The sequence below is a fragment of the Thamnophis elegans genome, chromosome 4 (genome assembly GCF_009769535.1).
Source record: "Thamnophis elegans isolate rThaEle1 chromosome 4, rThaEle1.pri, whole genome shotgun sequence".
In the NCBI taxonomy this organism is placed as follows: Eukaryota; Metazoa; Chordata; class Lepidosauria; order Squamata; family Colubridae; genus Thamnophis; species Thamnophis elegans.
Window position 1 is genome coordinate 12,654,175 of NC_045544.1, and position 27,192 is coordinate 12,681,366.

The following is a 27,192-nucleotide window of genomic DNA, read 5'->3' on the forward strand; positions in this document are numbered from 1 at the left end:
ACCTGATCTTTGTCGATTGATAAATGTCATATGAATAGTCTATAAATACATCAATATTCCTAAAAAAAAATACTGCCCTAAGTTATTGAAACCTTTATAGTGATCCTAGAATAACATAATGAAACTTACAACAAGGAAAAACCGAAAGAAGGGTTATACTTTGAATAAAGGAGAATAAAATTAAAATTAGAAAGGCTCATTAGTCTTGATGAGAGGAAAAAGAAAGATTAATTCCAGGAAGTATTTTCAAGGGTATTGTAAATCTTGTTTGTTTGTGTGTTTATTGGATTTATACACCGCCCTTCTCCCAGAGGACTCAGGGCAGCGTACAACATTAAAAAAAACCCAACACATTACAAAAGTTAAAAAGGAAATTAAATAAAGTATCCAAAAACAAACCCAATTAATATTAACAATTTTAAAAATTAGATTAAAATTAATAATTACATTAATCATTTATTTTATTCTGTTCAGGCCAGGCCGGCTTGCTGGAAAAGCCAACTTCTTAGGGCGCGTCAAAAGGACTGGAGGTCGTCAAAAGGACTGGAGGTCGGGGATTATACGAAGCTCCAGGGGCAGCTCATTCCAGAGGGAAGGTGCTCCCACATGGAAGGCTCTCCCCCTGGGGTCTCTAGCCGACACTGTCTGGCCGACGGCACCCTGAGGAGGCCAACTCTGTGGGATCGCACTGGACAGTGGGAGGCTACTGGTGGCAGTAGGTCAGGGCTGGGTTTCAACCGGTTCGCACCGGTCCCTGCGATCCGGTTGGTCGCCGAACCCGGAAGTAAGTAACTTCCGGGAACGGCGAAGGCCCCCCCCGCGCCCGCGCGCGCCTGCACACCCGCGCCCGCTCCTTACCCTGATTTTTTGAATTTCGCGCTTTCCACGCATGCGCAGAACGCCTGCGTGATCCTCCAGGAGCAGCTGGAGCATCGCGCAGACGCTAATACGCATGCGCGCGCCGCGTGTGTGCACACGCGCGCCGCGTGCGTGCGTGAGGACGCCGCCGGCCTCGTTCCAACCGATCCGGTTGGAACGGGGCGAGAAACCCACCCCTGCAGTAGGTGGTCTCGCAGGTATCCTGGATATTCTTATCGCATAAGAAAAACTTCCAGTTCAATTTATGATAGCCCTGAAGGAAAAAATGGTTTTCTAGAGATATGTCAGATCTATATAAAGAAGAAACAGTCTGCCTCAGAGGAATTCAAAAATGCTGAAGGATTTATGAGATTTGTCAGAACATTGTACATCAGACTAATTATGTCAATCATAACAAAGGCCAATAAAATCTCACAGCAAATAAATTATGCACAGTTGGCTCTAGTCTATTTTCAAATCAAATGATGATGCAACAGCATACAAAAAGATGGTCTTATTGCTATAGCAATTAGCTTTTGGGCAGAACAGAAATGTAGAGAAATAGGAGACACAGAAAGAAGATGCTAGCTAGTATGGTGGCTTTTAAAAATGTATCATTTATGTGTGTGTAACAGGAAGATTTGTTGTTATGCAGTGGTGAATCACAGAGCAGGAATGGGACACAGGACAGAGCATGGGGTGTAATAGTAATATTATTTACATGTTTCTACAACAAAAATATTTTATTCTGTGCTTGATTTCTGAAAAAGAAAAGCAGAAGAGGCATCTATGGATCACAATTTCACTAAGATTTGTTGATCACTAATTATGATTGTAAGATGCAATGATTCTTCAATTTGGGAGAGAACTGAACCAAAGTATTGCTTGGATAATTGCTGGTGAATAGGAAGTTCTTCATCAGCCTCCAGTTTTAAAATTCAGGAACCTATTATGACCATTTAACTTATTTATTTATTACATTTATACATTGCTCATCTCATTGTTGCAGTGATTCCGGGCAGCTGATTTTCATCACTGTGTTTACTAGTTATCCAAACGAAAACAAAACTGCTAATTAAAATTACTTTTATGTAATCAAAGATTAGATAAGCATATGAAATAATGAAGCAGGAAAAGAAGCAAAGGACATCACAATTCTCGCAGAAAAGTGCACAATAATACAAAACATAAACTAAAAGGTAAAGATATTAATCTAATGCAATCAACTGTTGCCACATTTTAACTGCAATCAAACAGTATTTGGCTGCAATCCTTGCTATATCTTCAATTGAAATTTCCCTAGTAAACCAAACAAAAAAGTTTCACATAAAGAGACTGGGAAAACCAAGCATATGTGGAAAGAGAGCATATGTGTCCCACAATTAATGAAAAGACACGGATTATACTTTCCTGCCAATTTCCTATAGTTACCATATCATTAACACCTTTCTGTGGATTCGCTTATTGCTGTGATGCCAGCAGGATCACATTTACACAAGAAATAAATGAAAAGTTTATAAATAAGTTTCAAAATAAAAGGCTGCTATATTTTTGTTGATATTACAGTATTCTAAGATTGTATTATACCTCTGGAATAAAAAATGGTTTGCTTCCTGCTAAGAAAGAAAATTCCTGAATTTATCTACTTTAAAAAAATCCGATCTTTGAAATAAACTGAGATATCGCAGAAATTTAAGTTCTAGTCTCTATAACAGTTTCTGGATTTATCAGAATTCCACAGGTGGGCTGTCAAGACTCTTACATAATGTTTGTCACCTGTGGATGAATTGGGTAACACATACATTGGGTGACACATAAATTAAATAAACATGTATTTATTTATTTGTTGGTTTTTCTTATTTTCAGAGCATCAGAGTGTAATTCATCCAAATTTATTTTAAAGTAGATATTAACAGAAGTATGGAATTGTTGTGATCTATGAATAAAGCAAAGCCCCTGTGAAATAATTTAAAATAAAAATAAAAATATGAATAGGCAGTTTATTCAACATTCTATTTCACTGTACTTAATTCTGGTGTTTCCTTACAATTTAGAATCTATGTAATTTGTTAAATGTTTCAAAAAATTAAGTTGCGTTTATTCTACAAGTATGCATAAATTGTAGCTTTAAAATGGCACCATCTTCTACTTAGGTTTAATGGGACTTCTCAAGATTTAAGAAAGTACTTTGGAGGTAGTGCTTGCAAAACCATTCATGGATCAAATTACCAAAAAAACCAACAACATTCCAGTGATGTAACCTTAAACACTTCTGCTTTTATTGTTTGCTGAGTTTGTCTGCTGATAGATCCAGTGCCCTGTCAAGTAAAAGAAACCTATCATTTGCTGATCGATGATTCAACATCTTGTTTCTTTATGGTTGATTGCTTAGAATCCTTCAAACACTCTTGATATTCTTTTGGGATTTAAAAGTGACTAGATTCTTCACTGTTGGTAGAGCCAGTCTTGTAGGCTGGTGAGATGTTAGATTTCTCCATATGAGTTTGTTGATTCTCAGAACAAGAAATCCAAAGAAGCTTATACTCCTGGACATTGTCCCAAGTTTAAACATTATTTTAATGAATACAGAATACATAATAAACTCTTGAAATATTTGCTCCATTGTTTTAACAGTTACATAACTCCACTTATAGAAACAGGAACAAGAATAAATGCAAGTTACGGACTGCATATCATATAAGATTTAAGTTTATACTTTTTGTGTTCCGGGGCCCTTTCATCAATTTCATAGCAAATCTGGCCAGTATCTATTTTACTATCCTTCAAAATCAGGGATGAAGCAGGTTTTTTTGAGTTTTTAAATTAATTTCTTGTTGCAGAAGAACCTATAGTGCTGTATACTGAAATATTCCCATCTCACATCATAATCTAATATTTATTCTCAGAGGATAGTTGAAAGGATAGTGCCGACATCATCTTCCATTCTTCAAATACCGTTTTTCATCTGAATATGTGGAAAAATTTATTAATCTTTGCATGTGATTACAGAAAACCTATTTCTTATGATTTATTATGTAGAAATGATTAAAGAATAAGCTAAACATTAATTTTGGGTCAGATTTTAAATTCAAGTAAGTGGCTTACACAAATTCTCAACAGTGATATTCAGTATGGTGTTTCATTCTGGCTTAAGAATGATACCATTCCATGGCAATAAATATATACTCAAATAAGGATTTAGGCTGAATTGTGATTTAGATTCACTTCTTCCTGATAAACACGTCCTGCTAGAAAGTGGAGACAGCTTTCTCGCTGGCAGGTTTAGCACTAGTCTTCTTGGAAGTATCTCTAAAACTATATAGAGTCCCTGCTCCAAAGCTGAATGTTGGACCTTCTGTAGAGAAATCACTTGATTTCCTCACAGAGGTCTTTGAGTGGGTAACCAGCTACAGCAGTGGTCTCCAACCTTGGCAACTTTAAGACCTGTGGACTTCAACTCCCAGAGTCCCTCAGCTTTGCAAAGCTGGCTGAGGAACTCTGGGAGTTGAAGTCCACAGGTCTTAAAGTTGCCAAGGTTGGAGACCACTGAGCTACAGGGATGCAAGGAATGCAGGAATGGGATGAGCTGAAGTCCACAAGTCTTAAAGTTGCCAAGGTTGGAGACCAGTGAGCTACAGTGATGCAAGGAATGCAGGAATGGGATGAGCTGAAGTCCACAAGTCTTAAAGTTGCCAAGGTTGGAGACCACTGAGCTACAGAGATGCAAGGAATGCAGGAATGGGATGAGCTGAAGTCCACAAGTCTTAAAGTTGCCAAGGTTGGAGACCAGTGAGCTACAGGGATGCAAGGCAGGAAGCAGCTGCCCCATCTCCACATGCTTAGGCCACTTTTCATAAGCAGATGTCTGTGGAAATTCTCAGTCATCCAGGTCACAGTTGTCTCAAAAGTGCTTTTTCAAAAGACAACTGTTTGGTGTGTTTTTTTCCAGGAGGAAGAGGAGGAAGGGGGGGGGGGAGAGGAGGAGGAAGAAAAGTTTCTCATCCAATAAATTCCATGAGTTGCTTCCAAGCAGATTCATCATTCCTAAGCGGATGAATACACGGTCTTGGAATGCTTGATCCCTAATGGGAAATTATTTCCCGAGTGGGCGGTTGCGCTCATTTGCATCGCGAGATGCAAAAAAAAAAAAAAAGAGACGTCTTTTCTCCTTCGCCTATTTTACTCAGAAAGGGGGAGGCTGTCAAGAAATCTCCCCGTTTTACATCTCTCGAACTCCGAATCCCAGAACTACTTTGTCACGGGGAGAGATGAGGCGATAGGCGGGGGGGGGGGGAGAGAGAGAGAGAAAAGACAGAGCCGCGTCACCCAGCTGAGAAAAGATGCCAGGAAGCGCTTTTGCGCGCAAGCGGATGCGGGCGTTTGCCGGGAGTAGTTCCGGTTGAGAACGCCGACGCCGCTCCGCCTTACCTGGCTTGACATGCCGGCGGCCGCTGATTGGCTGAGCTGGCGCCGTGACGGAGGCGGAGGGAGGAGAGAGAGAGAGAGAGAGAGAGAGAGAGAGAGCGCCAGCTAGGCAAGGCAGGAGGGGGAATAGGAAGCGCTGCTAACGCCGACGCCGCTGCCGCTCCCGGGTTGCCGGCTCAAGTTCTTCCTCTAGGTCCTCCAAGCGCGCCGGCCGCCTCCGGCCCTGCTCCTCTCTCCCCTTTCTCTCTCTCTCCCCGCTTACTCTTTCCCCCACCCCACCCTTTCCCCTCCCGTCCATTCGCCCTTCTCCCCTTCGCCATGTCCACCCGCTCCTGCCGGGAAAAGGCGCAGAAGCAGAACGAGCAGCACCAGGCCATCCTGGCCAAGCTCTTGCGAGAGGAGGACAACAAGTACTGCGCGGACTGCGAAGCCAAAGGTGAGGGAGGGGGGCGCTCTGGTTGAGGGGGGGGGCTCTGATTGGTGGGAGGGAAGGAGGCGTGGCTTCCGAGTGTCCCGGGCGATTGGGGGGGGGGAGAGAGAGAGAGACAGGTGAATGGAGGTGATGGGTGAGCCAGGTGAATGGGGAGGAGGGGGGGCGAGGGGGAGCGGCATCTCTGTTCCACGCGAGACGCCAAATGGGTATCTTTGGCTCGGGGAAAGCGTGGGTTGGGTGGGTTTAAGCACGGGGTGGTGTAGAAACCATGTTTCGTGGCTTCGCTTATTTTAGGGATTAGGGCTGTTGAGTAAGCCACGATGAGCAAGAGGTGCCGCGTAGGCACCGTTCGGCTTTAGGGGGTGCTTAGCAGCTGTTAAGGGTCTGGCTTTGTTGCAAGCATGTGGCAATCTCCGTTTTTCGGTGGTCGTTTCATTTTCACTGTTGTGTTGATTTCTGTCTGATTTCTGGCGTTTCTAATTGTGAGCTGATTTTTTATTCGTTTTTAATGAACCCGCTACATTTTATTGTGTCCATTAGTGTAAGGACAATAAAATCATTAGATTAATTAGGGGGTGGGATGATATATAAACTAGAAATCTATCTAAGCTTTCATTAATGGACATTATTAGATCATTCTATTATTTCAGAGTTGGCGAAAGCTTTGTGGTTTATATTGTACAGTGGTGTTTGCCCTAGAGCTTTCTCAGTTTGTCTTGGTTTTGCTCAATCCCCAGTCCTGGCTAAAGAAAGATATGAGTCATATCAGAAGGCTAATATTGCATTTTCTGAGTGCACAAAAGGAAGTAGCTACCTTTATAAATACTGAATTACTTCTGGGAAACATTGGCACACTGAGAATAAAAAAAAATAACCTTGGTTGCAAAAGTTAGTGGAATGTATCTCTGTAGATTGCTATAATTGCATTGATAAAATGTCATTTGTTGATTTTTCCAAATTCAGTCTCTTTCTCTTATGTGCAATTTTCAAATCTGTGACTTTTTCAAATAGAATTTAAGTTTTCTATTATTTAAAAAAAAACCTGTACAATCAAATGTAAAGCGGTCTATTCCAAACTCCTTTGAAATACGATATTCTTGGTAATTAAGCCATTTATATTAAACAAATCTTATATAACAAACTAAAGGATAGGGAAGTATTCTAAACCATTTGTCCATTTTTTTCCTTTGAAAGTGAGATTGGTTTTTTTACTTGTTTCCACTTTTAAGATTTATTTAGTTTTGATTTATCCGACCTTTCTTCTTGTTTTCTTAATCTGTCTTGGAATATAATATTTTTTGCAGTTTGAGAAGATGTCATATTTTCTCTAAATCATTTTATAAGAAAAATGTAGGGGAATTTGTGGAAGAAATTGAGATATGCACAGCATACATGAATTTAAGTTTATAGTATATACATGCATGTATGCCATCTGTATATAAAAATACCATATGTATTGATACTTTATGAGATATAAAGAAAGTTTTATTTGAATATTTGGAGGATAGGTTTTACATAAAAGTCTATTTTTTATCTTTATTTATCTTTCCTCTAAAAATGGGAGTAGGTTTGTAGCTTGCTAGAATATAAGCAAAATTGCCAATACTAGAAAGTATTTTAAAAATATTTTTAATTGCCATTTGACAAATAAGAAAACTTTAAAATAAAAAAAGTTTTCTCAGTAAGAAAAATATTATTTAAATGAAAAGAGTCTGGTTTTAAAGCAACATTAAACGGCAGCAGAGCTGTTATGAATAAACTTTTAAACACTTGAAATATTGGGTGAAATCCAATGTGTCTTGAATGGGCTTGAACTATTTTTCTCTGTAACTTCCTATGAGATTAAAAAAAAATGTTCTGGTATTGTGAAGCTCTCCAGGGCAGATTCTGAAACCACAGCAACCCTTTTCCAGCTTCACCAATGAGAATTGTGTTTGTTGGCAGAACTAAACAAATTGAATTACATATTAAGATAAGGGGTGTGATGTCTCGTAGTGGGCATGATAGCTCAATGATTAAAGATGCTGAAACTTATCGAAAGTTGACAGCCCGTGTTCAAGACCCAAGTGCTGTGCAATCGGGTGAGCTCCCATTCCTGTCCACCCACTAGCTCCAAAGTAGACTAATGGAAACTACTTCAGTGGGAAAGTAACAGTGCTCCATCTATCTTTGGCATATAGCAATAATAATCACATGACCATGGAAAATCTTCCTTGGCCAAGAAACTCAGATGAATGTGCACCCTAGAGTTGGACACGACTGGACAGGGAAACCATTTTACTTTTATTAACAGCATAATATGTAAACATAAGCAGTTCACCACTGCTCATCTATCTGGCCTATCTATCCTGAACTGTGTGTTCTCACAGTGTGCAGCCAATCTCCCAGCAGATGGTCTTCAGAGAAAGACCCACTACCAATAAGGATAATTGTCATTGATCCCCATGACTTCCATGATTTGGTGCAAACCTTTTTAGAAGCTAGCCAATCTTGTCGCCAGCATCATATATCATGGTAGTGAATTCCAAAGTTTATTCCAAATATATTTGATCTTTTTGTATATCGACATATGTGATTCATTATTGTCACACTTAAAAAGTTTTTGAAATTTGTCGAAAATAATTTTTAGAACATGTTTTTCCTGGGCGTTTGTGTACTTAATTTACCTTAGAATCATTTTTTTCTGAGAGAAAAAATGTCTGTTTTATTGGTTAAAAACAAACCTGCACAAAATGAGTTTATAAATGTATAATTTATTTATAAAACACATATCTAGGGCTCTCTGATTCCAGAATAATTTGGTTGCCTTATGAAAAGAAAGAAAATTACAGTATTTAGTTACCCAAAAAGGAGCAATAAAATCCTGATTACAATACAGTGCCCAACCTAAAAGGGTCCATAAACTATTATATTCCAGGCTTTTGGGGTATGATCTAGGGACCCAAAGTTTTGTTTTTTTTGTAAGATTGGGAAATTACATACAATTTAAATCTAGGAGATGCTGTTCCAGAGGGCAGATGTTCCATCAGAGCACTCACACTTCCTGGGTCCTACTAGGTAACACTATTCTATTGATGGGACCAAGAGCCAACACTTTCTAATCGTGTAAGATGCATAGAAGCCAAAGCAGACTGTTGGTCTCTCAGATAATTATCCCCTATACTATGTGGGACTTTATAAGTGATAGCCAGTATCTTGAATTGCACCCAGAATATATTGATAACCAATGCAGCTTGCATAAAAGAGGTATTTACAGGGACATTGTGAGAGCTGCCTGTAATTGTTCCCTGTATGTTCCCTGCATTTTGGACAAGTAGCCCACAAGCAAAATGACGAAGGCATGAGTAAATATAAGCAAGGTCTCTTGATCCAGGAGCTAATGCAGATGTTACGCAAGATGAATCTCTATAAAGGTTTTCCTGGTCACAGCTGCTGTCTGTTCCTTGAACAGGAAGTGAAAGTCCAGGAAGATTCTAAAAATTGCACACCAGTGGATAAGTACAGGGCCATTCAGAAAGCTTCCTGAGATGGATAATCCAGATATTTGATTTTGCTTGAGTCTGTTCCTCTCCGTAAAGGCTCCAACAGCCTCTAGGCATTGAGCAAGAGAGTGAGACATCACTTGGCTAGTCCAAGGTCAAAATGAGACAGCTGAGTATCATCAACATACTGATGATGTCAATCTGATGTTATCCTAAGTGTGGGCTCATTGAGGTTTAATCTTCAGCTTCCTGCAATGGTATTCTACGTGTCTGTTCTAACATTTCATTTCCTGGAGAAAATGAAAACCACAACATTCTCTGAAATCAACAAACAGCAAGAGGCCACTTAAGAGTGATCTGATCTGAGATCTTTATCATCTGCCTGTTTCAGATAGAGAATAAGTCCTTTGCTAAGCATCAATAAAATTGTCAGGGAAAGTCCTAAGCTTACCCTGGAAGCCTGATGCATTTCTTAGAAGCCTGGAGCAGACCAGTCTAATAGGTCCTTCCTTCCTGGGGGGGGGGGGGGGGGGGAGAGACAGCACCAGCAGCAATACCAAGTGACCAATGGCCATAACAAAGGATTGTTAATATTCTGACTTGTAGATCACATTGCAACTGCCCCAAGATGAAAATCAGATCTTGTATGCACCCGACACATAATCATTTGAGTCAGGACTGTGGTTGATATAGTGGCCATGAACTCCATGAAGATGTTGGATAACCATTTGTCTGGAATGGTATAGGGTTTCCTGTCTAGGCAGGGGGTTGACCTCCAAGGTCCCTTCCAACTGTTACTCTATTCTATTCTAACTCTTCAGCTGCCCTAGACTGTTCCCATCAGAAGCTGGTTCAAGTCTCCAAGTCCTCCAGGGAAAGAATGTAAGAACTCAGGGATATAGCTAAGCGCCAGGGAGACTAATATAGCAACAACGAACACAACTGCTTCCTAGAGCCCAGTTTCCATCACAAGGTGTCATATCCAGTTATCTTCAGTGCATAAGTCTGTGAAAGCCATCGAGTCTTCCACGGTGACAACTGCTCTTCAACCTCCCTTGTTTCAGAGTAGAGCTGATGCTGTATACGCATGACACCTAGACAGGCACAACAACTACAAGAGAGATACTCCCCCCTCTGAGCGAGTCAGACTTGGTTAAACATGTCAAGCTGCCTGCTTCTTCCTTGATCAATCATGGGTAAATATGGTCTTACTGCAAACTCAGCTGGCATTTAATAGCCCTAAACCAGCGCCACCAAGGTTCCATTGACTGAGGTGAATTCTGATCTGAGAGCTGGAATGCAGGATCAATTAGAACCATCTAATTGATATCTAATATCAGATTCCCAACGTATCTCCCTCTTCCCATCCCCTTGCTGATGTTATCACCTGCCTATCACTCACCTGATGTTATCACCCGCCTTCATTTCTCCTCCTATTCCAGCCCTGCCTTTAGTCTTCCTAACCTGAAATCCATTCAATCAATTTTCTACACATAAACACACCCAAGCCTAGCTGTTCCTGCCTTTGGCACTGGTCAAACGAAGAGGCCAACCAACCAAACATTCCAGCAGTCACTTGTTCCCCTCACAATTACCCCATCCCTCCAGTCCAGAATAGATTTCAGATTAAACACAGGCTATGCAGGGGGCAGTGAACATGTAACAGAATAATCTCAAAAGATTCAGATTTTGAAATCTGTAGCTGCAGAGCCTGTCCAATATGTTCCTCACCTCAGCCTTGTCCCACTGTCGCAGTCAAACCCATCGTATCAGAATTACTCTTAAAGGATTACAACAGAAGCTCACTTGAACATTTAAAAGTAACTTATCTACCCGAATCTACCAGTATGCCAATACTTTTCCTTGGGTTGTAAAGGTCTAAGACTGTATTTCTTAATAAAAATTGTCTCGGGATCCCTTAAAAAAATTAGGGAGGACTACAAGACACTTTTATTTGTATGGTTTATACTTATCTAGTGGTGATACTGTCTAACCCACATTCTTCTACTTTATCTAGTAGTAGGTTATGGTCTACCTTATCAGATGCCTTACTGAAGTCCAATTAAACTATATCAATGGCATTCCTCTGGTCCACTAATTTTGTCACTTTGTCAAAGAATGCAATAACATTAGTCTGACATGATATGTTTTTGACAAACCCATGTTGGCTTTTCGCTATTACTTTGTTTACTTCTAGGTGTTCGCTAATTCGTTGCTTGATTATTTTTTCCAGAATCTTTCCTGGTATTGAGGTTAGGCTGATAGAGTTTCCTGGATCTATTTTTTTCCCCTTTTTTTGAAGATGGGAAACCACGTCATCTCTTTTCCAGTCCTCTTGCAGTTCCCCCAGTGCTCCCGGATCTCTGAAAGATAATAATATTATGTTTTATCTTGTTTTTATTTTGTTTGCCTAGAGTTGCTTCATGGTGAGATTGGCAGCATATAAATTTAATTTAAAAAAATAAAACGAAACTACTGTGTCCGGATAGTTTGGTTTTGGATTAAGTTCTGGATTTAAGCAAATAAAAATGTTTACCAAGAAAGAAATGAAGTGGCATTGGTTAAGGATTCTGTACCTATGGGTACAGTTACACAGTTTACTCTAAATGATGTTGCAATCTTTCATAAGATAAACTATATATAGTTGAGTCATCTTTTGGACCTTTATTTTTTTTTTTGTCTTTGGCTTATTTGTTACAGCAAAGTCTGATTTTTCAAAACGTTATTTCAATGCTAGAGTGGTTTGATATATTTAATTGGATTGCCTTCCATTTTGCCTAGCCCTTGCAAAATGTGACTATTGGAAGTATGGTAAAAACAGAGTACATTTTATAGGGAAGTGTGCAAAACTGGAAGTGAAAGAAAAATATTGTGACTCAGAAATTTGGGGGAACTATTCTGGGCAGATGTATTCCTGAAACAAAATTTGGAGAAGTGTTACCTGGCAAGTAAGGGAGGTCGAGGTGCTTCATTCACCTTCTCTTTTTCTTCATGGCCTGTGCACCAGCTGTTTATGATCTTCAAAGTGACTTTCTTTCTATTAATTATAGCAGGCTCAGCATCTCCTAGAACCGTTTATGGCCAAACTATGGCATGTGTGCCACAGGTGACATGCAGAGCCATAACTGAGGACACATGAGGTGTTACCCTATGTCAGCTCCAATTTGCATGTGTGCTGGCCAAGTGATTTTCCGTGGCACGACAAAACCGTGCTCGACTAAAGCGCGCCCGATTAAACCGCGTCGCTAACGTCATCAACAGGGCGACAACAGCGAGCGCGGAGAAAGAAGGGTGCTTTAAATAGCGCTTTGAAAGCAAGCCGATTCAAGTTAAGGTAAGGGTTAGGGTTAGGTTAAGGTTTAGGGTTAGGTTACGGGTTAGGATTAGGGTTAGGGTTAGGTTAAGGGTTAGGTTTAGGGTTAGGGTTAGGATTAGGTTAAGGGTTAGGTTTAGGGCTAGGTTTAAGATTAGGTTTAGGGGGGTTAGGTTTAGGTGTTAATTTTAGGTTTAGCGTTTACAGCGTGCTTTTTTCTCCGCGCTGTTGTCGCGCTGTGATGACAGCTACGTGGGTTCATCGAGCGCCCTTTAGTTGAACGCGGTTTTGTGGTGGAACCGTGGTTTTCAGCCTTCCAGAGGGCGTGGGGAGGCCATTTTCACCCTCTCCAGGCTTCCTGAAAGCCTCCTGAAGCCTGGAGAAGGTGAAAACCGGACCTACTTGGCCCACTGGAAGTTGAAAAATGGCCGTTTTTGGCTTCCAGAGGGCCTCCAGGAGGCGAGGGAGGGCAGAAAATGCCCACCGGAAGTTGAAAAATGTGCCATTTTTGGTTTCTTGAGGACCTCTGGGGGGACGGGGGAGGCAGTTTTCGCCCTTCCCAAACTCCAAGAAAGCCATGCGCGTGGGGTAGCGGGTGTGGTGGTGTTGCGCATGCATGCGCAGGTGGGCACAACATGGGGGCATTTAATTACAGATGTGGGCATGAGTGTGTGCAATAGCGCACTGTCCTGGAAGCTTCCCTTTTCTTACCTTCTCTTATTTTCTATTACAGGTGGCTTTCATTTAGCTACCACTATTGGGACTAGCAACTTCGTTATTAACCAAAGTGGTTTCCAAATGGAAAGTCACATGACTGCAAGTGGGCTTAGGATTTTACTTCATCTTCCCTTTGTTTTACAGTGTCCGAAGCTGGGTGAACCCAAAGGGCAGGAAACATTTCTCAATTTCAGCTCAATAAACTCAGCTCAGTAAAAGGGCAAATTTATGTCACAATGTGGGGCAATTGCTAAAAAAACTTCCTGTGGTGATGTAAAGGAAAGGCCACTGATAGTGTACTCTCATCCTAGAGTACTTTTTCCCCACCCCATTGTTTTTCCTTGATTCAGCTTAATGGAACGCATTAAAAAGTCTAAACCACACAGAATTTAGACTTCTTAATGTGTTCCATAAATCTGTATTTAATGCACATTTTATTGGCAGTCACCAAAATCGAGCCGTCTTTAACAGTGTAACTACAGTTTTGTATTACTGTTGCTAGGGATGTCTTTTCCATTTTTAGACAAATGCTAAAATCTTTAGAACATTCTGGCCAATATTTCTTATTGAGCTTATTAGATCATTTTGGTTATTTTCTTAATTTTATAGCTTTGGCATTGTCCTTAATTTGTTGTTGTTAGTCGCGAACTTGTGTCCCACCCATCGTGATCCCATGGACAACGTTCCTCCAGGCCTTCCTGTCTTCTATCATTTCCTGGAGTTCATTTAAGCTCACATCTACTGCTTCGGTGACTCCATCCAGCCATTTCATTCTCTGTCCTCCCATTCTTCTTTTGCCCTCAATTGTTCGGTGGCTAAAGTATTTGAGTTTAGGTGGCTAAAGTATTTGAGTTTCATCTTCAAGGTCTGGCCTTCTAAAGAGTAGTCAGGGTTGATCTCCTGTAGGACTGACCAGTTTGATCCCCTAGCAGTCCAAGGAACTTGCAGGAGTCTTCTCCAGCACCATAGTTCAAAGGCCTCAATTATTGGATGCTCAACCTTCTTTATAGTCCAACTTTCGCAACCATACATTGCAACTGGGAAAACCACAGCCTTGACTATACACACTTTTGTTGGCAGGTTGATGTCTCTGTTTTTTAGTATGCTGTATAGATTGCCATAGCTTTCCTCCCCAGGAGCAAGCCTCTTTTAATTTATAGGCTGTAGTCCCCATGTGCAGTGATTTTTGAGCCCAGGAAAATAAAATCTGTCACTACCTCCATTTCTTCCCTATCTATTTGCTAGGAATTTAGAGGACCAGATGCCATGATCTTAGTTTTCTTAATGTTGAGTTTCAAGCCAAAGTTTTCACTCTCCTTCTTCACCTGCATCAAGAGGCTCTTTAGTTCCTCTTCACTTTCTGCCACTAGAGTGGTGTCATCTGCATATCTGAGGTTGTTGATATTTCTCCCAGCAACCTTAATTCCAACTTGTGATTCATCTAGCCCCCCACTTTCTCATGATGTGCTCTGCATAGAAGTTAAATAGGCAGGGTGACAGTATACAGCCTTGCTGAACTCCTTTCTCAATTTTGAGGGGCAGACGGAAGGGAGATGCAGCCACGGTCTCCGGCTGGGAATCTCTGGAGACGAGGTTGGCGCCCGCTGCTGCCTCTGAAGCAGCCCCGCGTGTTTGAAGGTAGTTTGTGTGGATGGGAAAGCAAGGTGTGACGGGGCGCAGCCTAAGTCCTCCCCTGTGCCTAGGACACCTGGGGGTGGGTGGGTGGAGAAGATAATTTAGACCAAATTTTTAATCAAGAAACACCCCCCCCCCCGGTCAATGGTGTCCCGCTTTTCCAATGTTAAAATCTGGTCACCTTAGTTTATGATACACACAATCAAAGGCTTTAGCATAGTCAATGAAACAGAACTAGATGTTTTTCTGGAACTGCCTAGCTTTCTCCATGATCCAGCATATGTTGGCAATTTGATCTCTATTGAAATCCTCTTTGAAATCCTCTGCCTCTTTGAAATCCTGACGGTACTTCTGGTAATTCTCAGTCCACATACTGCTGGAGCCTAGCTTGTAGGATTTTGAGCCTAACTTTGCTAGATGTGAAATGAGTGCAATTGTGTGGTAGTTTGAACAATCTTTGCCATTGTCCTTCTTTTCCAATCCTGGACAATTGTTTTCCTTGTCCTTAATAGTCCTTAATAGTAATTCCTTATATGTAAGGTTTTAAAAAAATTAAATTGAATTTTTATTTTTCAATATATAATGAAACATTCATACTTCTACTTTTATTATATAAAAATATGCTAAGAGAAATTGTGCTGTTTTGTTATCCTTCTCTCTGCCTCTGATAAAATTATCTAAAAATAACAAATTAAATACTTGGATATTCATTATGGTACAGAATTTGGTGAAACTTTAAAATATAAAAGAAGTCTACCTCTATTTGATAAGATACCAGATTTATTTTTCAAGGGCTAATACTGTTCAACCTGCTTCAGTCCTTACGTCATGTGGTTCAGACAGTGATGATCTTTAAAAAATAAGATCTGTCATTGTCCCCATCCATGTACTTCATTTTCACATTGATAATTTGTTTCATTCTGTGTAATGTTAAATTTAAAAACCTTCATAAACCATTTTAATAAGACCATTATTATTTATTTTAAATGCTCTGAAGCTTGCAGCTTCCTTCTGGATGTAATTTTTCTAGGAGAAGAAGACAACTTCATCTCTAAATGTTAGATCAAGGTTGGTAATTACTATATAAAAATCTAGGGTTTGAGAATAGTAGTCTCTAGAGAATATGTTACCAAAATGGAAATTTAATGATACTTTTATTTAAAATGTTACAGATATTTTTACAGTTTAAGATTCACACATTTACGTTATTTATATCTTTTAACTCAGTTTTTCTTAGAATTAATCTGTTAACTTAACACTCAAACTCTTGGCCATGATTGATCAAAAAGATTTGCGAATAGTAACTGTATGTTGCTTGTTAATTATTCTGGAAGATCTGAGAGTTTTCTTTTTTTAGTGTGAATTATCTGAAGTTTCATCTAGATGCGATGTATAGAATTGGAATCATGATGTTATTTAAGAAAAAAGAGGAAAACCACATTTGGAATACTGCACCCAGATTTGGTCACCAAAAAGATGTTGAGACTCTGGAAAGAGAACAGAGAAGAACAATAAAGATGATTAGGGGACAGGAGTGTAAAACATAACAATGAACAATTGCAGGAACTGGATATGTCTGTCTAACAAAGAGGACTAGGGGCTGACTTGATATCAATCTTCTAGTATTTGGATATTTGCTGTCACAGAGAGGAAGAGGTTGAAAGCAGCTGAGGGGTGGGGACAGGGACAAGAAGTAATGATTGGAAACTTATCAAGGAGAGATCCAGCTTAAGAACTAAGGATAAATTTCCTGACTGAACAATTAATCAGTGGAATGGCTTGCCTCCAGAATCTGTGGGTGCTCCACAGTGGTGAGTTGCTCATCCCGTTCCAACCGGTACGGTTGGAACAGGGCCGGCGGCATCCTCGTGCATACGTGCAGTTCATGCATGCGTCTTAGCACCTGCGTGATGCTCCAGCTGCTCACGGAGAATCGCGCAGGCGCTGTATGTGCCATGCACCTGCGTGGAATTGCAGAAGCCTTCAAAGATCGGTAAGGAGCGCAGGCGGGCGGGTGGCCCCTTCGGCGTTCCCGGAAGTTACTTACTTCTGGGTTCACCGACCAACCAGTCCGCGTGGACCGCCGCGGACCGGTTGAAACTCACCCCAGGTGCTCCATCACTATGAAGAAATTGGATAGCCATTTGTCAGAATGGAATAGGCTTTTCTGCTTGTGCTGAGGGTTGGACTAGAAAACTTTGAAAGTCCCTTCCAACTTCCTTTTCCTTCGTTGCATTCCCCCCCCCACCCCCAATGAAAGTTTTTAACCATTTCCCAGATATGTGTTATCTGAAGATAGAAATCATGTGTGAAATGCCAGTGGAGAATTACTTTTCTTCAGTGTGCTGTTGCTAATTACTATATTGATAATTAACCTGGGCACATGGTTTTGCCCTTCATTTTCAGTACCATTTATTACTTTTAAAGGGATGTTTCTTTGACCCGTATGTGCAGTCTCAAATTTATGCCTGCAGCTGAATTAGATTAGCAACAACATATAAATCTTGTTAAATCTGTGTCTCATTTATTTAGGCAAATAACTCTTCCTTAGGAGGGGAATTTCAGATTTTTGTCATAAATGCTTCCCTGAATGCTTTCTCACTGTAGGTTCAAGGTGATTCAGTATTCATTTATATTGTGTTTTCATTTCTAGCTTGATAATACATGTATTAATTATTAAGGAACATGCAAGACATGTTTGCCTTATATTCAAATTTGTGCTCTCAGTAGGATTAGATAAATTACTAAGGGTACATTGTTGCTCAGTGTTGTTTATGTGTATATATATATATATATATGTATACATATATAGAACTTCATGTTTAAACAGTGCAATAGAACTGGAAATATTTGAATATTTTTTCAGTTATAATATATTAAGTAAATTAAGCTCCACAGTAGACTAAACATAAGAAAGATGTTTCACATGCAACTGTTTCAAGGTTGTTTTTTAATGCCTAGGTTTTCTACGAAAATTTAATAGTAATACATCATTCTCTAATACTGTACCTTAATATGCTTGGGATAACCATGAGAAAATGAGAAAAAATTGGAGATTGGAATTGTGAAACAGAGTGAGCAGGGGCTCTGGAGATATTTGGACATCCTTTGAAGGACCATAAGTGCAACTTGAGTAATTTAGCAAAGTTGACCATTTTAGTAGCATACTGAATTTGTGAGTCTAAGATACCTTTCAGTTGTGGGAGAAAACAAAAATAATGTAAATCAGAGCATAAGTCTTTTATTTCAGAGGAGAATATCAAGCATGTCATTTTAAACTTGATCATGTTATTTAAATGCGTATCAGCTCCTTATATATTAATTATATGAAGTGAAACCTATAGTCATTTCCTGGACCTCCAAACCAGATAAGTGATACTAAGCCACCTATCCTAAGGGAATTCATATCCACATATAGTATATTGTTCAGAAATAACATCTAAAATGGCAAGTCCCACATTGTCTCTAACCCACAGAAATAAAATGGGTGATTATGGAGAGGGATGCTAATTTAAAAAAAAAGTCATCTTAAATTATGGAGATATGCATTTTAAGGTTTTGCAAAGCCTCAGTAAATCAGCAAAGACATACCCAGGCGCAGATGTACAATCTGATCATAATCATCTACTTGCCGAAGTCCAGCTGAAACTAAAAAAGATGAAAAACCCGAAACCAAGAATTGACAGTGACTTCATCATTAAACATGGAGATAAGATAAAAGAAGAACTAGAAATTCATTTAAGCGAAACCAACAAAGTATTGAAGATTTAGAAGTGAATTGGAATAAATTTAAAAATGCAATAGTAGAGGTAACAGTCAGAAAAATATGGCGTCCTTCACTTAATCCTCCAGGGAAAGATTGAAGGCAAACGAGAACCAGGAAGAAGAAGAACAACATGGTGTCAAAACTTAAGGGATTGGTTTGGACAAAACTCAGTAGCACTTTTTCATGCGGCTGTTGACAAAAATATGATCTCCAACATGATCGCCAACCTCCGATGACGGATATAGCACAAGAAGAAGAAGAAAGCCTCAGTAGAATTCCTTTTTTTACACCATAAAAGGCAGAGGAGAAAAACCCACTAGAGGTTTAGACCCTGCAGCTTCAACAGGCTTATTATAACACGGCAAGACATTTGTCCAAAGAGTTTTTACAAGAATGTGTCTGACAGTCAAGAATGTGTATATAATGTCATTTGTTCAATGCATCCTATTTGACTTTAATTAGACTCAGCCCTAAAGAAATCGAAGCAGCCAAAACTTAGCAGGCGGCATTTCTACTTTGGCATGAAAAATAATGCAAAGTAGTAAAGTTAACAAAAAAAAAATGGTACAAAGTACTCTGTGGTTAAATAAAACTATCAACAGTTGGGCTTTCAGAATTTCCTGTCAGTTGAATTTTAGCTAGCTTTTTCCGAAGATGATTGATTCCAAGAAGCAATAAAGCAATGATCAATAGAATAAAAGGGCCAGAAATGATATCCAGGTCCTGCATTATCTACTAATAAGCTTTCAGGTTGGAACACTTAAAGATTGCTTTTTCACCAAGGGTTTAGACCAGGAGTAGTCCAACTGCCCACTTGTATCTCTGTTAGTAGTAAAATGTTCTAAGCGTCCACTAGTTCTACAGTAATGGTGATTTATAAAGTAGGGAAGTAACTTTACTTTATAAAATTTTTAAAGCAGAGTTACAGCAAACCCACACCGCCCACCATGAAAGCTGGAACGCCCACCAGTGGGCGGTAGGGACCAGGTTGACTACCACTGGTTTAGACAGCCAATTTTAGATTGTGACTTAAAAGTCGTCATTTATAGCTTTCCAAAGTTTCTTTGCTTTGTATCTTACAAAGATGCACGGAATAAAATATACCAAGTCATTAACTTTCATTTCTACAGTATACAGTCAGTTAGCATAGCATGCTGCCATGGACCTATTTCTAGGAGTCTTTCACCTAAAAAAAAAAAAAGACTTATAAAGCAAGATAGTGCTAGGTAATGTCAGAAGATGTGGAAGAAACACACTGTTTGCATGCTTTTTACCACCAATGAAAACCTGCTTAAATTGATTTTTTTCTTGTTATCAGCTGATCAAATCATGTGCTTGCGTTCTAAAGAGTGATGGAAGCATTTCATCTGCTGCCAATTACCTCCCAAAGACCCATTAGATCACACAGGGTCGGCCTCCTCCGGGTTCCGCCTACCAGCCAATGCCACCTGGCTACTACCCGGGGGGAGGGCCTTCTCTGTGGCAGCTCCGGCCCTCTGGAACGAACTCCCCGCAGGGATTCGGACTCTTACCTCTCTCCAGGCCTTCCGAAAAGCTGTCAAAACCTGGCTTTGCCGGCAGGCTTGGGGTTGATGAGTTCCCCTCCCCTCTCGACCTGTGTGGTTGTGTGATTCTTGGCTATTTTAACTACTTGTATTGTGTTCTATGTTCCCCTTTCCCCCCTTTGAGTTGTTCGCCGCCCTGAGTCCCTCCCGGAGAAGGGTGGCATACAAATAAAATAAATCTAAATCTAAATTTTACTATTTTTATTATGCATTTCACTGTATTTATTTAGAATAGAAATAATTTTTAGCAAAAATACTGTATATAAATCAATAAAATACCTTTAACCTCAGATTACTTCAGAATAAATGTCAAGCCATGGATATTTTAATTCTTCTCTAAAAAATGACAGTGTGCTTCTTGTCAGCTCTTTTGAGGGTAGACCAGATCAGGAAAAATAAAAACTAGAACTCCCATTTGATTGATAGAGGCTATAACAGAGGTGGGTTGCTCCCGGTTTGGCTGAACCGGTAGTGGAATTCACGCCTGGGTCACAGAACCAGCAGTGACCCAGGTCTGCCAAGCCCCCCGAACCGGTTCCCTCGCTGCGGCTGGGTCACCACCATTTTGGTTTTTAGTGAATGCACATGTGCAGTTCTAACACTTTAGCCTTCAACCAGAAATATTACCACTCATATACTGTAAACGTGGATCATACTTGAAAGCTGATGCTTTCATTTGTAATTGCCAGCTTCCTGTTTTATGTGTCTTACGTTTGTGTGTATGGATGAGTGCATGCATGCATAAATTTGGCTGAGTCAGAAGATCTTGTGGATACCAAAATATCTCTGGTGACCATAAGCATCACATTGCTTTTACATCCTTGAAATTAGTACAACAATAATGTTACTTTTTTCTGTACAAACTTGATAGTTTTGTTGATTTAAGAGATAAATCATATTTCTTTTATACGGTCATTCAGTGCGCACTTCTGTTAGTCGTATTTTTATTATCTTTGGGTTCAAATAGGTAATGCTAAGAACAGAAGCCCTTCCTTTAATGGCTTATAGGTTAACTCAGTGTTTCTCAATCTTGGCAACTTGAAGATGTCTGGACTTCAAGTCCCAGAATTCCCCAGCCAGCGAATGCTTGCCAAGGTTGAGAAACACTGGGTTAACTTGTTCATTGTGTGCATACATAGACTGTGCCACTAGGTGGAACCATTAACCAAGTGAATCGCTCTGGTAATCCGTTTGATTTGCTTTAAGTTACAATTCCTTGGATATCAGGAAAGGCTAGCTAATAGAGAAACTGATTGGCAGAAGTCAAGAAAGCTATTTTCCTGCTTCCTACACAAGGAGAAGCACAAGGAGCACTGCGGTCATCACCCTGCATTTTATCCTGTAGCTAAATCAATATAATAAAGATAATCTGAAGTACAGAAAGTAATATTCAAAGTCATCCTTCTTTCTATACTATAGAAAAAGATTTTGGCACTGCTCACTGACAAGGATATTAAAATCATTAGGCATTCAGAGTAAATATTAACAGATGGTAATTTTTATGTCAATCGAAATTCTGAAAACTCATTGTTGCCTTCCATCTATATGCAGTAATGTAGAAAAATGACATTTTCATCTTAAGGAAAACTTCCTTTCACAAAAATATGTTCAAAGTAAAACCTTTAGAGTTATCTATAATTCAGGAAAATATTTTGCTTGTATATTGAATTTTCAGGAGGGCTAATAGCTTCAAAAAGTTTGAATTAAGACTTAAAAATAAAACTGCTTGGAAAAAAATCAGGGCCAGAGGATTTATAGGAGCCTGGGGAGGCGAAAACAGCCTCCCCACCCCTCTGGAGGCCCTCTGGAGGCTACAGGAGCTTCCCTGAATCCTCCGGAGTGCGAAAAACTAGCCCAAGGGGCAAACTGGAAGTTCGAGAATGTACTTCCGGTTTACTTGTAGGGCCGGTTTTAACCCTCTGGAGCCTTCAGGAGGCTTTCCTGAAGGCTCCAGAGGGCAAAAAAATACTGTACGAGCAACATGTTTCCAGTTTGCTCGTAGGGTTGTTTTATGCCCTCCAGAGCGTTCAGGGAAGCCTCCGGAAGGCTCCGGAGGGCTAAAAACGGTCCTATGAGCACACCGGAAGTACGTTCCTGAATTTCCGGTTTGCCCATAGGGCTGGTTTTTCGTGCTCCGGAGACTTCAGGGAAGCTCCTGAAGCCCCCGGAGGTGAAAAATGGGCTCAAAAGAATGCCGAAGTCAGTTGGCCAGCGCGACAAATGGCTCCGCGTGCCATCTGTGGCATGTGTGCCATAGGTTCGCCATCACGGATCTAGAGAATAGCTATTCTTCCTGGACATACAAAAAGCAGATACTTTTTTGCCTCTCTTACCAGAGATCCCTGATATTTCAATATCTGGGCTGCCTAGATAATGCTTTCCTCTTTATGCATGTCTAATATCCAGTCAGCCATCAAGTAATTTCTGAATCATAGTTTTCTATTTCATTTGGCCTAGAAATATCTCTTTCCTTTACTGTATCTGTAGTGTAGGGAAATTATTCTGAAACCACAGCAGATCTGAATTTCTCACTTCACTAGCGTAGCTTCTGCCAGTGCAGCAAGAGGATCTGATATATAATAGCTGCAGTTCTTCAGATACAGCTTTTTTAGCAGCAGACCTGCAACCCAATAAATTAAGGTGCCAGATTCCATCGCAGATTCCCTGGGATCATCCAGCTCTACACATTCACATGCCAAGAATTTCCTGCGTGGAGTTTATACCTTCTGAAACTTCCACCTATTTGTATAAACTCTTCCTTTCATTTCCTCCCAGGAATTTCCACCTGATCCTAAAAGATTTTGTGTTATTTTTTTTCAACTTGATCAATCAGAGATAAGCTGTATGTGATCTTTCTATATGCAGCTGTCTTCCATCACACCTGAATATATGTCTGTCCTTCTGCCCACATTCAGCTGTGTTGTGGCCCAGCAGGAGCTGTTGGAACTGCCACCAGACTCCGACAGCGAGGGGCCCGATGAGTCGGCTCTGGAGGATGTGGAGGACCCTGGACAGGGTTCCGATTCCGAACAGGGCACATAGAGGCTGGTTGGCCACAAGGACGCACCTGAGCCTTGGACCAGTGGGGAGTTGACAAGGGAGAGTGAGCCGGACGCCGGCAGTGAGTTGTTCCTGGATGCACGGCACCGAAGAGCTAATAGGCGTCAGGAACAGTTGCGCAGTTACAGGAGGTAATTGCACTCAGCTGGTGGTCATTAGGCTCCTCTCCAGACTATAAAAAGACTGCTTGTTCACATGCCCCTCTTGCAGAAGTCAACACATTGACTAAAAGTTGGAGAACTTTTGTACTAGCTTGGCAAGCTGGATTGCTGCCGAGGCTTGTCTGAGTTGCTGCCAAGGTCCTTATCAGTTGTTATGCTTGGCTTTCAGCCACCGAGGTTTTGGTGTCTTGCTAATAAAGTACATTCCAGTTAAGCTTGTCTCGGCATTCGTTACTGGACGGAGGAGGGGGTCAGAACACAGCTGTAACCTTAGAGATACTAGTGGGACAACTTGGATATTTGGAGAGCCAGCAAATTCTATCTCAAAAGAATCAAAGTACCTTGCCAAATAGGGAGGAAGTCGTAATATTTGTCACTTGTATCTTTTTCTCTTCTATTTTTAATTGTACAAAACTGATGAAGTTCCCTTGGATGTTGTGTATTATTTTCATTACAGATGATGTTTACTTACATAAATTATTATTGTGCTGTTTGTATGCAGAATTTGGGAGAAAAAAGTCTTACGTATTTATTTTGATATATCATATTTAAACATTGGCCTGCTCCCTCATAGAGAGATTCTGGGCCCTTTAGGAGATAACTGACTTCCATTCCTGACTAGATCACATTGTCAAAACAGATTGGTTTATCTTTACGGTGAGGGAGAGATTGTCTTATGACAATTATTTCAATCGTTTCTTCTTATACAATATCTGTGATGATACTCAGAGGTGGGCTCCTACCAGTTTGCACCTATTCGGTAGAACCGGTTCATCAAATCTACCGAACCGGTTAGAAGAGGTTCCACCAGTGGACCCGGAAAGCAGGCCACACCTACAGAAGAGGTTCCAAAATTTTTTGAAACCCACCACTGGTCCTTGGATATGATTATTCTACACTATCATGCTCCTATTTATAAAACTCAGTGCCTCTGGGAAAGGTAAGGATGACTACTGCGTTTGTGGTGCAATCAGAACATTGCGTGTGTTGAAGTTGTTTTAACGCAAACCAAAGATGCCTTTTAAAAAACAAGTTTACATCATATTCTTATGCATGCCAGTGCTGTGTGTGAGGCAATTTAAGGTGGTTCTGACAAGTGTCGTTGGCATCCTCATATCCGGTCACATGGGTGGCAAGCCACTCCCATCCGGTCACATGGGTGGCAAGCCACTCCCACAAAGGAGGCCACACCCACAGAGTAGGTTCGAACAATTTTTGAAACCCACCACTGATGATACTATATGTATTTTTGAATCATCCTTAAGTTGAAATACTTGAATGGTGGTCATATAATGTCCCTGCGGTCTTCGTTCCACATTTAATGCATCATGAAGTCACACTAATGTCCAAGCATAATGCTGACACTACATACATTTACCTGATAAGAGTATAAACTATTCCTGGACATACATCTTTATTGGAGTTCTTTTTTGAAGCTTTTTTATGTCTGAATATGTTGCCAAGACTGCCTTTCCTATTAAATGCATAATGTTGGTTCACTGCAGTGGTGGGATTCAGCCAGTTCGCACCTATTCAGTAGAACCGATTGGTAACTTTCTAAGCAGTTCGGAGAAATCTTTTCTTTTCCCCCCCCCCACTTTACAGGGCTAATCCTGTAAGGAAGGCAGGAAGGAAACATCCTGGTGTTGTTTCTAGCCTCATCTTTATTGCCCTGCTTACAGAAACTGCCTCTACTCAGCTGGTCATTAGGGCAAAGAACTGGTTGGTAAATTATTTGAATCCCACCACTGGTTCCCTGATAGTATAAGTTAAAGAGACAGAGAATCTAAGTCTCTGATTTTGTGTTGTGGTTCAGAGAAGTTCCTTCTGCTTGACTGCAGAGAAACCAGTCCCATTTTGTGGTCTTCTCCCTTGTTTTTTCTCATGAGAGTTTTTTAATTTTAAAAATTGGTCTTGTGGTGGGTTTCATCGCCATTCTGCTAATCCCCCTTTTCCTTTACTTCGTGTCATTTCAGTGATACGTTTAGCTTCTCTGGGAGTCTTGATGGATGCGTTAGAAACCCTTTAAACAGATAAGCAACTTCAGTTCTGGCAGTGTCTGAATAAACCTCTTAAAACCCACTTGAGAGGATAGAAAGTTTGCCTTAACCAAACAAGCCGCTCTCTACCAGGATAACAACATAATCATCAGAAGTATTTTTATCCCGTTCTTCAACTGGAGAAAACTCCTAGAGCAGCTTACAAAAATCAATAACGGGAGTGTGCTGACTGAAGAGCTTTCACACATATTAACTGTAAATCCTAAGGAGCTATAGAAAAATAAAAGCTGGAGGGTTAGACACAAAAGCCGCTTTACTTTGAAATGGACAATTTATAATTGTTTGCTGGTAAAACATTGTATGTTTCAGTCTTGATTCAAGATTCTTCAACCTTACTATGTTCAGGAGGGCTAATAGCTTCAAAAAGTTTGAATTAAGACTTAAAAATAAAACTGCTTGGCAAAAAAATCAGAGCATGAAAAGGCTACCTACACCTTCCAACAGATTGTATATTGTCTACTTCTACAGTTTTGACAGCACTTCATCTGCAGACTTAGCAATAGCAATAGCAATAGCAGTTAGACTTATATACCGCTTCATAGGGCTTTCAGCCCTCTCTAAGCGGTTTACAGAGTCAGCATATCGCCCTCACAGTCTGGGTCCTCATTTCACCCACCTCGGAAGGATGGAAGGCTGAGTCAACCTTGAGCCGGTGAGATTTGAACTGCTGAACTGCAGATAGCAGTCAGCTGAAGTGGCCTGCAGTACTGCACCTTAACCATGCGCCACCTTTATCTACTAGGCAATACAACTTAAATCTTTCCATTTGAACTAATGTTTCTGGTGACATTTTGTCTATAATTGATCTTGGCAGAAAGATGGGCTGCATTTAATCCATGAATAGTTCATCCTTGTCTGCTGTACATGTGGAAATGGGCTAACTAGGTCAAAAGTGATTTATTTTAATTTTTAGCTGTGTGAAACATTTGCCTTCCTTGCAGGTGTCCCATAAATGGGCTGACCATCATCAGTTGGCAGTTCTGAAAATCTTAAAACGTTTTGCATTTTTAGTAGGCTTGGATGGGTTTCCGAATGGAAATGGATGTACTATCATTTACAGAACTTTAACGTATTTATTTCTATATTTCACTACAACCTTTTTTTTCCTAAACGCTTTCTGTGGGTGGTGTTATCCAAAATGGATGTAACTGAGCACTGTAAGAGCTTGCCTTTTAAGTCTATAAAACATCAATAAGATGAGAACTATTCACTTATGCTTATTGTTTGCAGAATACCACTTGGCAGGCCTGTTCAGGATTTACCTGGGCCTTTATAAAGAAGGATGCCTGGATGATTTTGTTAGTCTCTTGGCAGATAAAGTTAATGGGATGAGCGAAACAAGGTCTAATGTTATTATCTGGATCCGTTTGAGCTTCCCGAGCCAAAGATAATAGATAAAATTGTCCGTGATGTGAGTTATGCCACTTGTAGGCTTGACTATCTCTCTTTGGTCCCATCTGTCAGTTGGGGTGGAGAAGGGTAAGCAGCTGGATCTGGGAGATGCGTGACCCGTCAAAACCGCGGTAGACAAAACCGCGCTCGACGAAAGCGCGTACCTGACGTCATCAGCGCGACGAAAAAAATTAAAAATAAATTAAATTGAAATTAAAATAAAATTAAAGCAAGCCGATTCACATAAAGGTAAGGGTTAGGGTTAGGATTAGGTTTAGGTTTAGGGTTAGGGTTACGTTAAGCGTTAGTGTTAGGTTTAGCGTTA

At 40.3% G+C, this 27,192-nt stretch overlaps 1 protein-coding gene across 2 annotated transcripts in view; it reads left to right on the forward strand.

The window, feature by feature from the left end:
• Positions 1-5,333: 5,333 nt before the first annotated feature.
• Positions 5,334-27,192, forward strand: part of SMAP1 (small ArfGAP 1) — a 71,917-nt gene continuing 50,058 nt past the window's right edge. For both annotated transcript variants that reach the window (XM_032216180.1, XM_032216181.1), the window contains exon 1: positions 5,334-5,719. In XM_032216180.1, the coding sequence (XP_032072071.1) occupies positions 5,602-5,719 (118 nt within the window). In that variant the 5' untranslated portion in view covers positions 5,334-5,601. The remainder of the gene's footprint in view (positions 5,720-27,192) is intronic.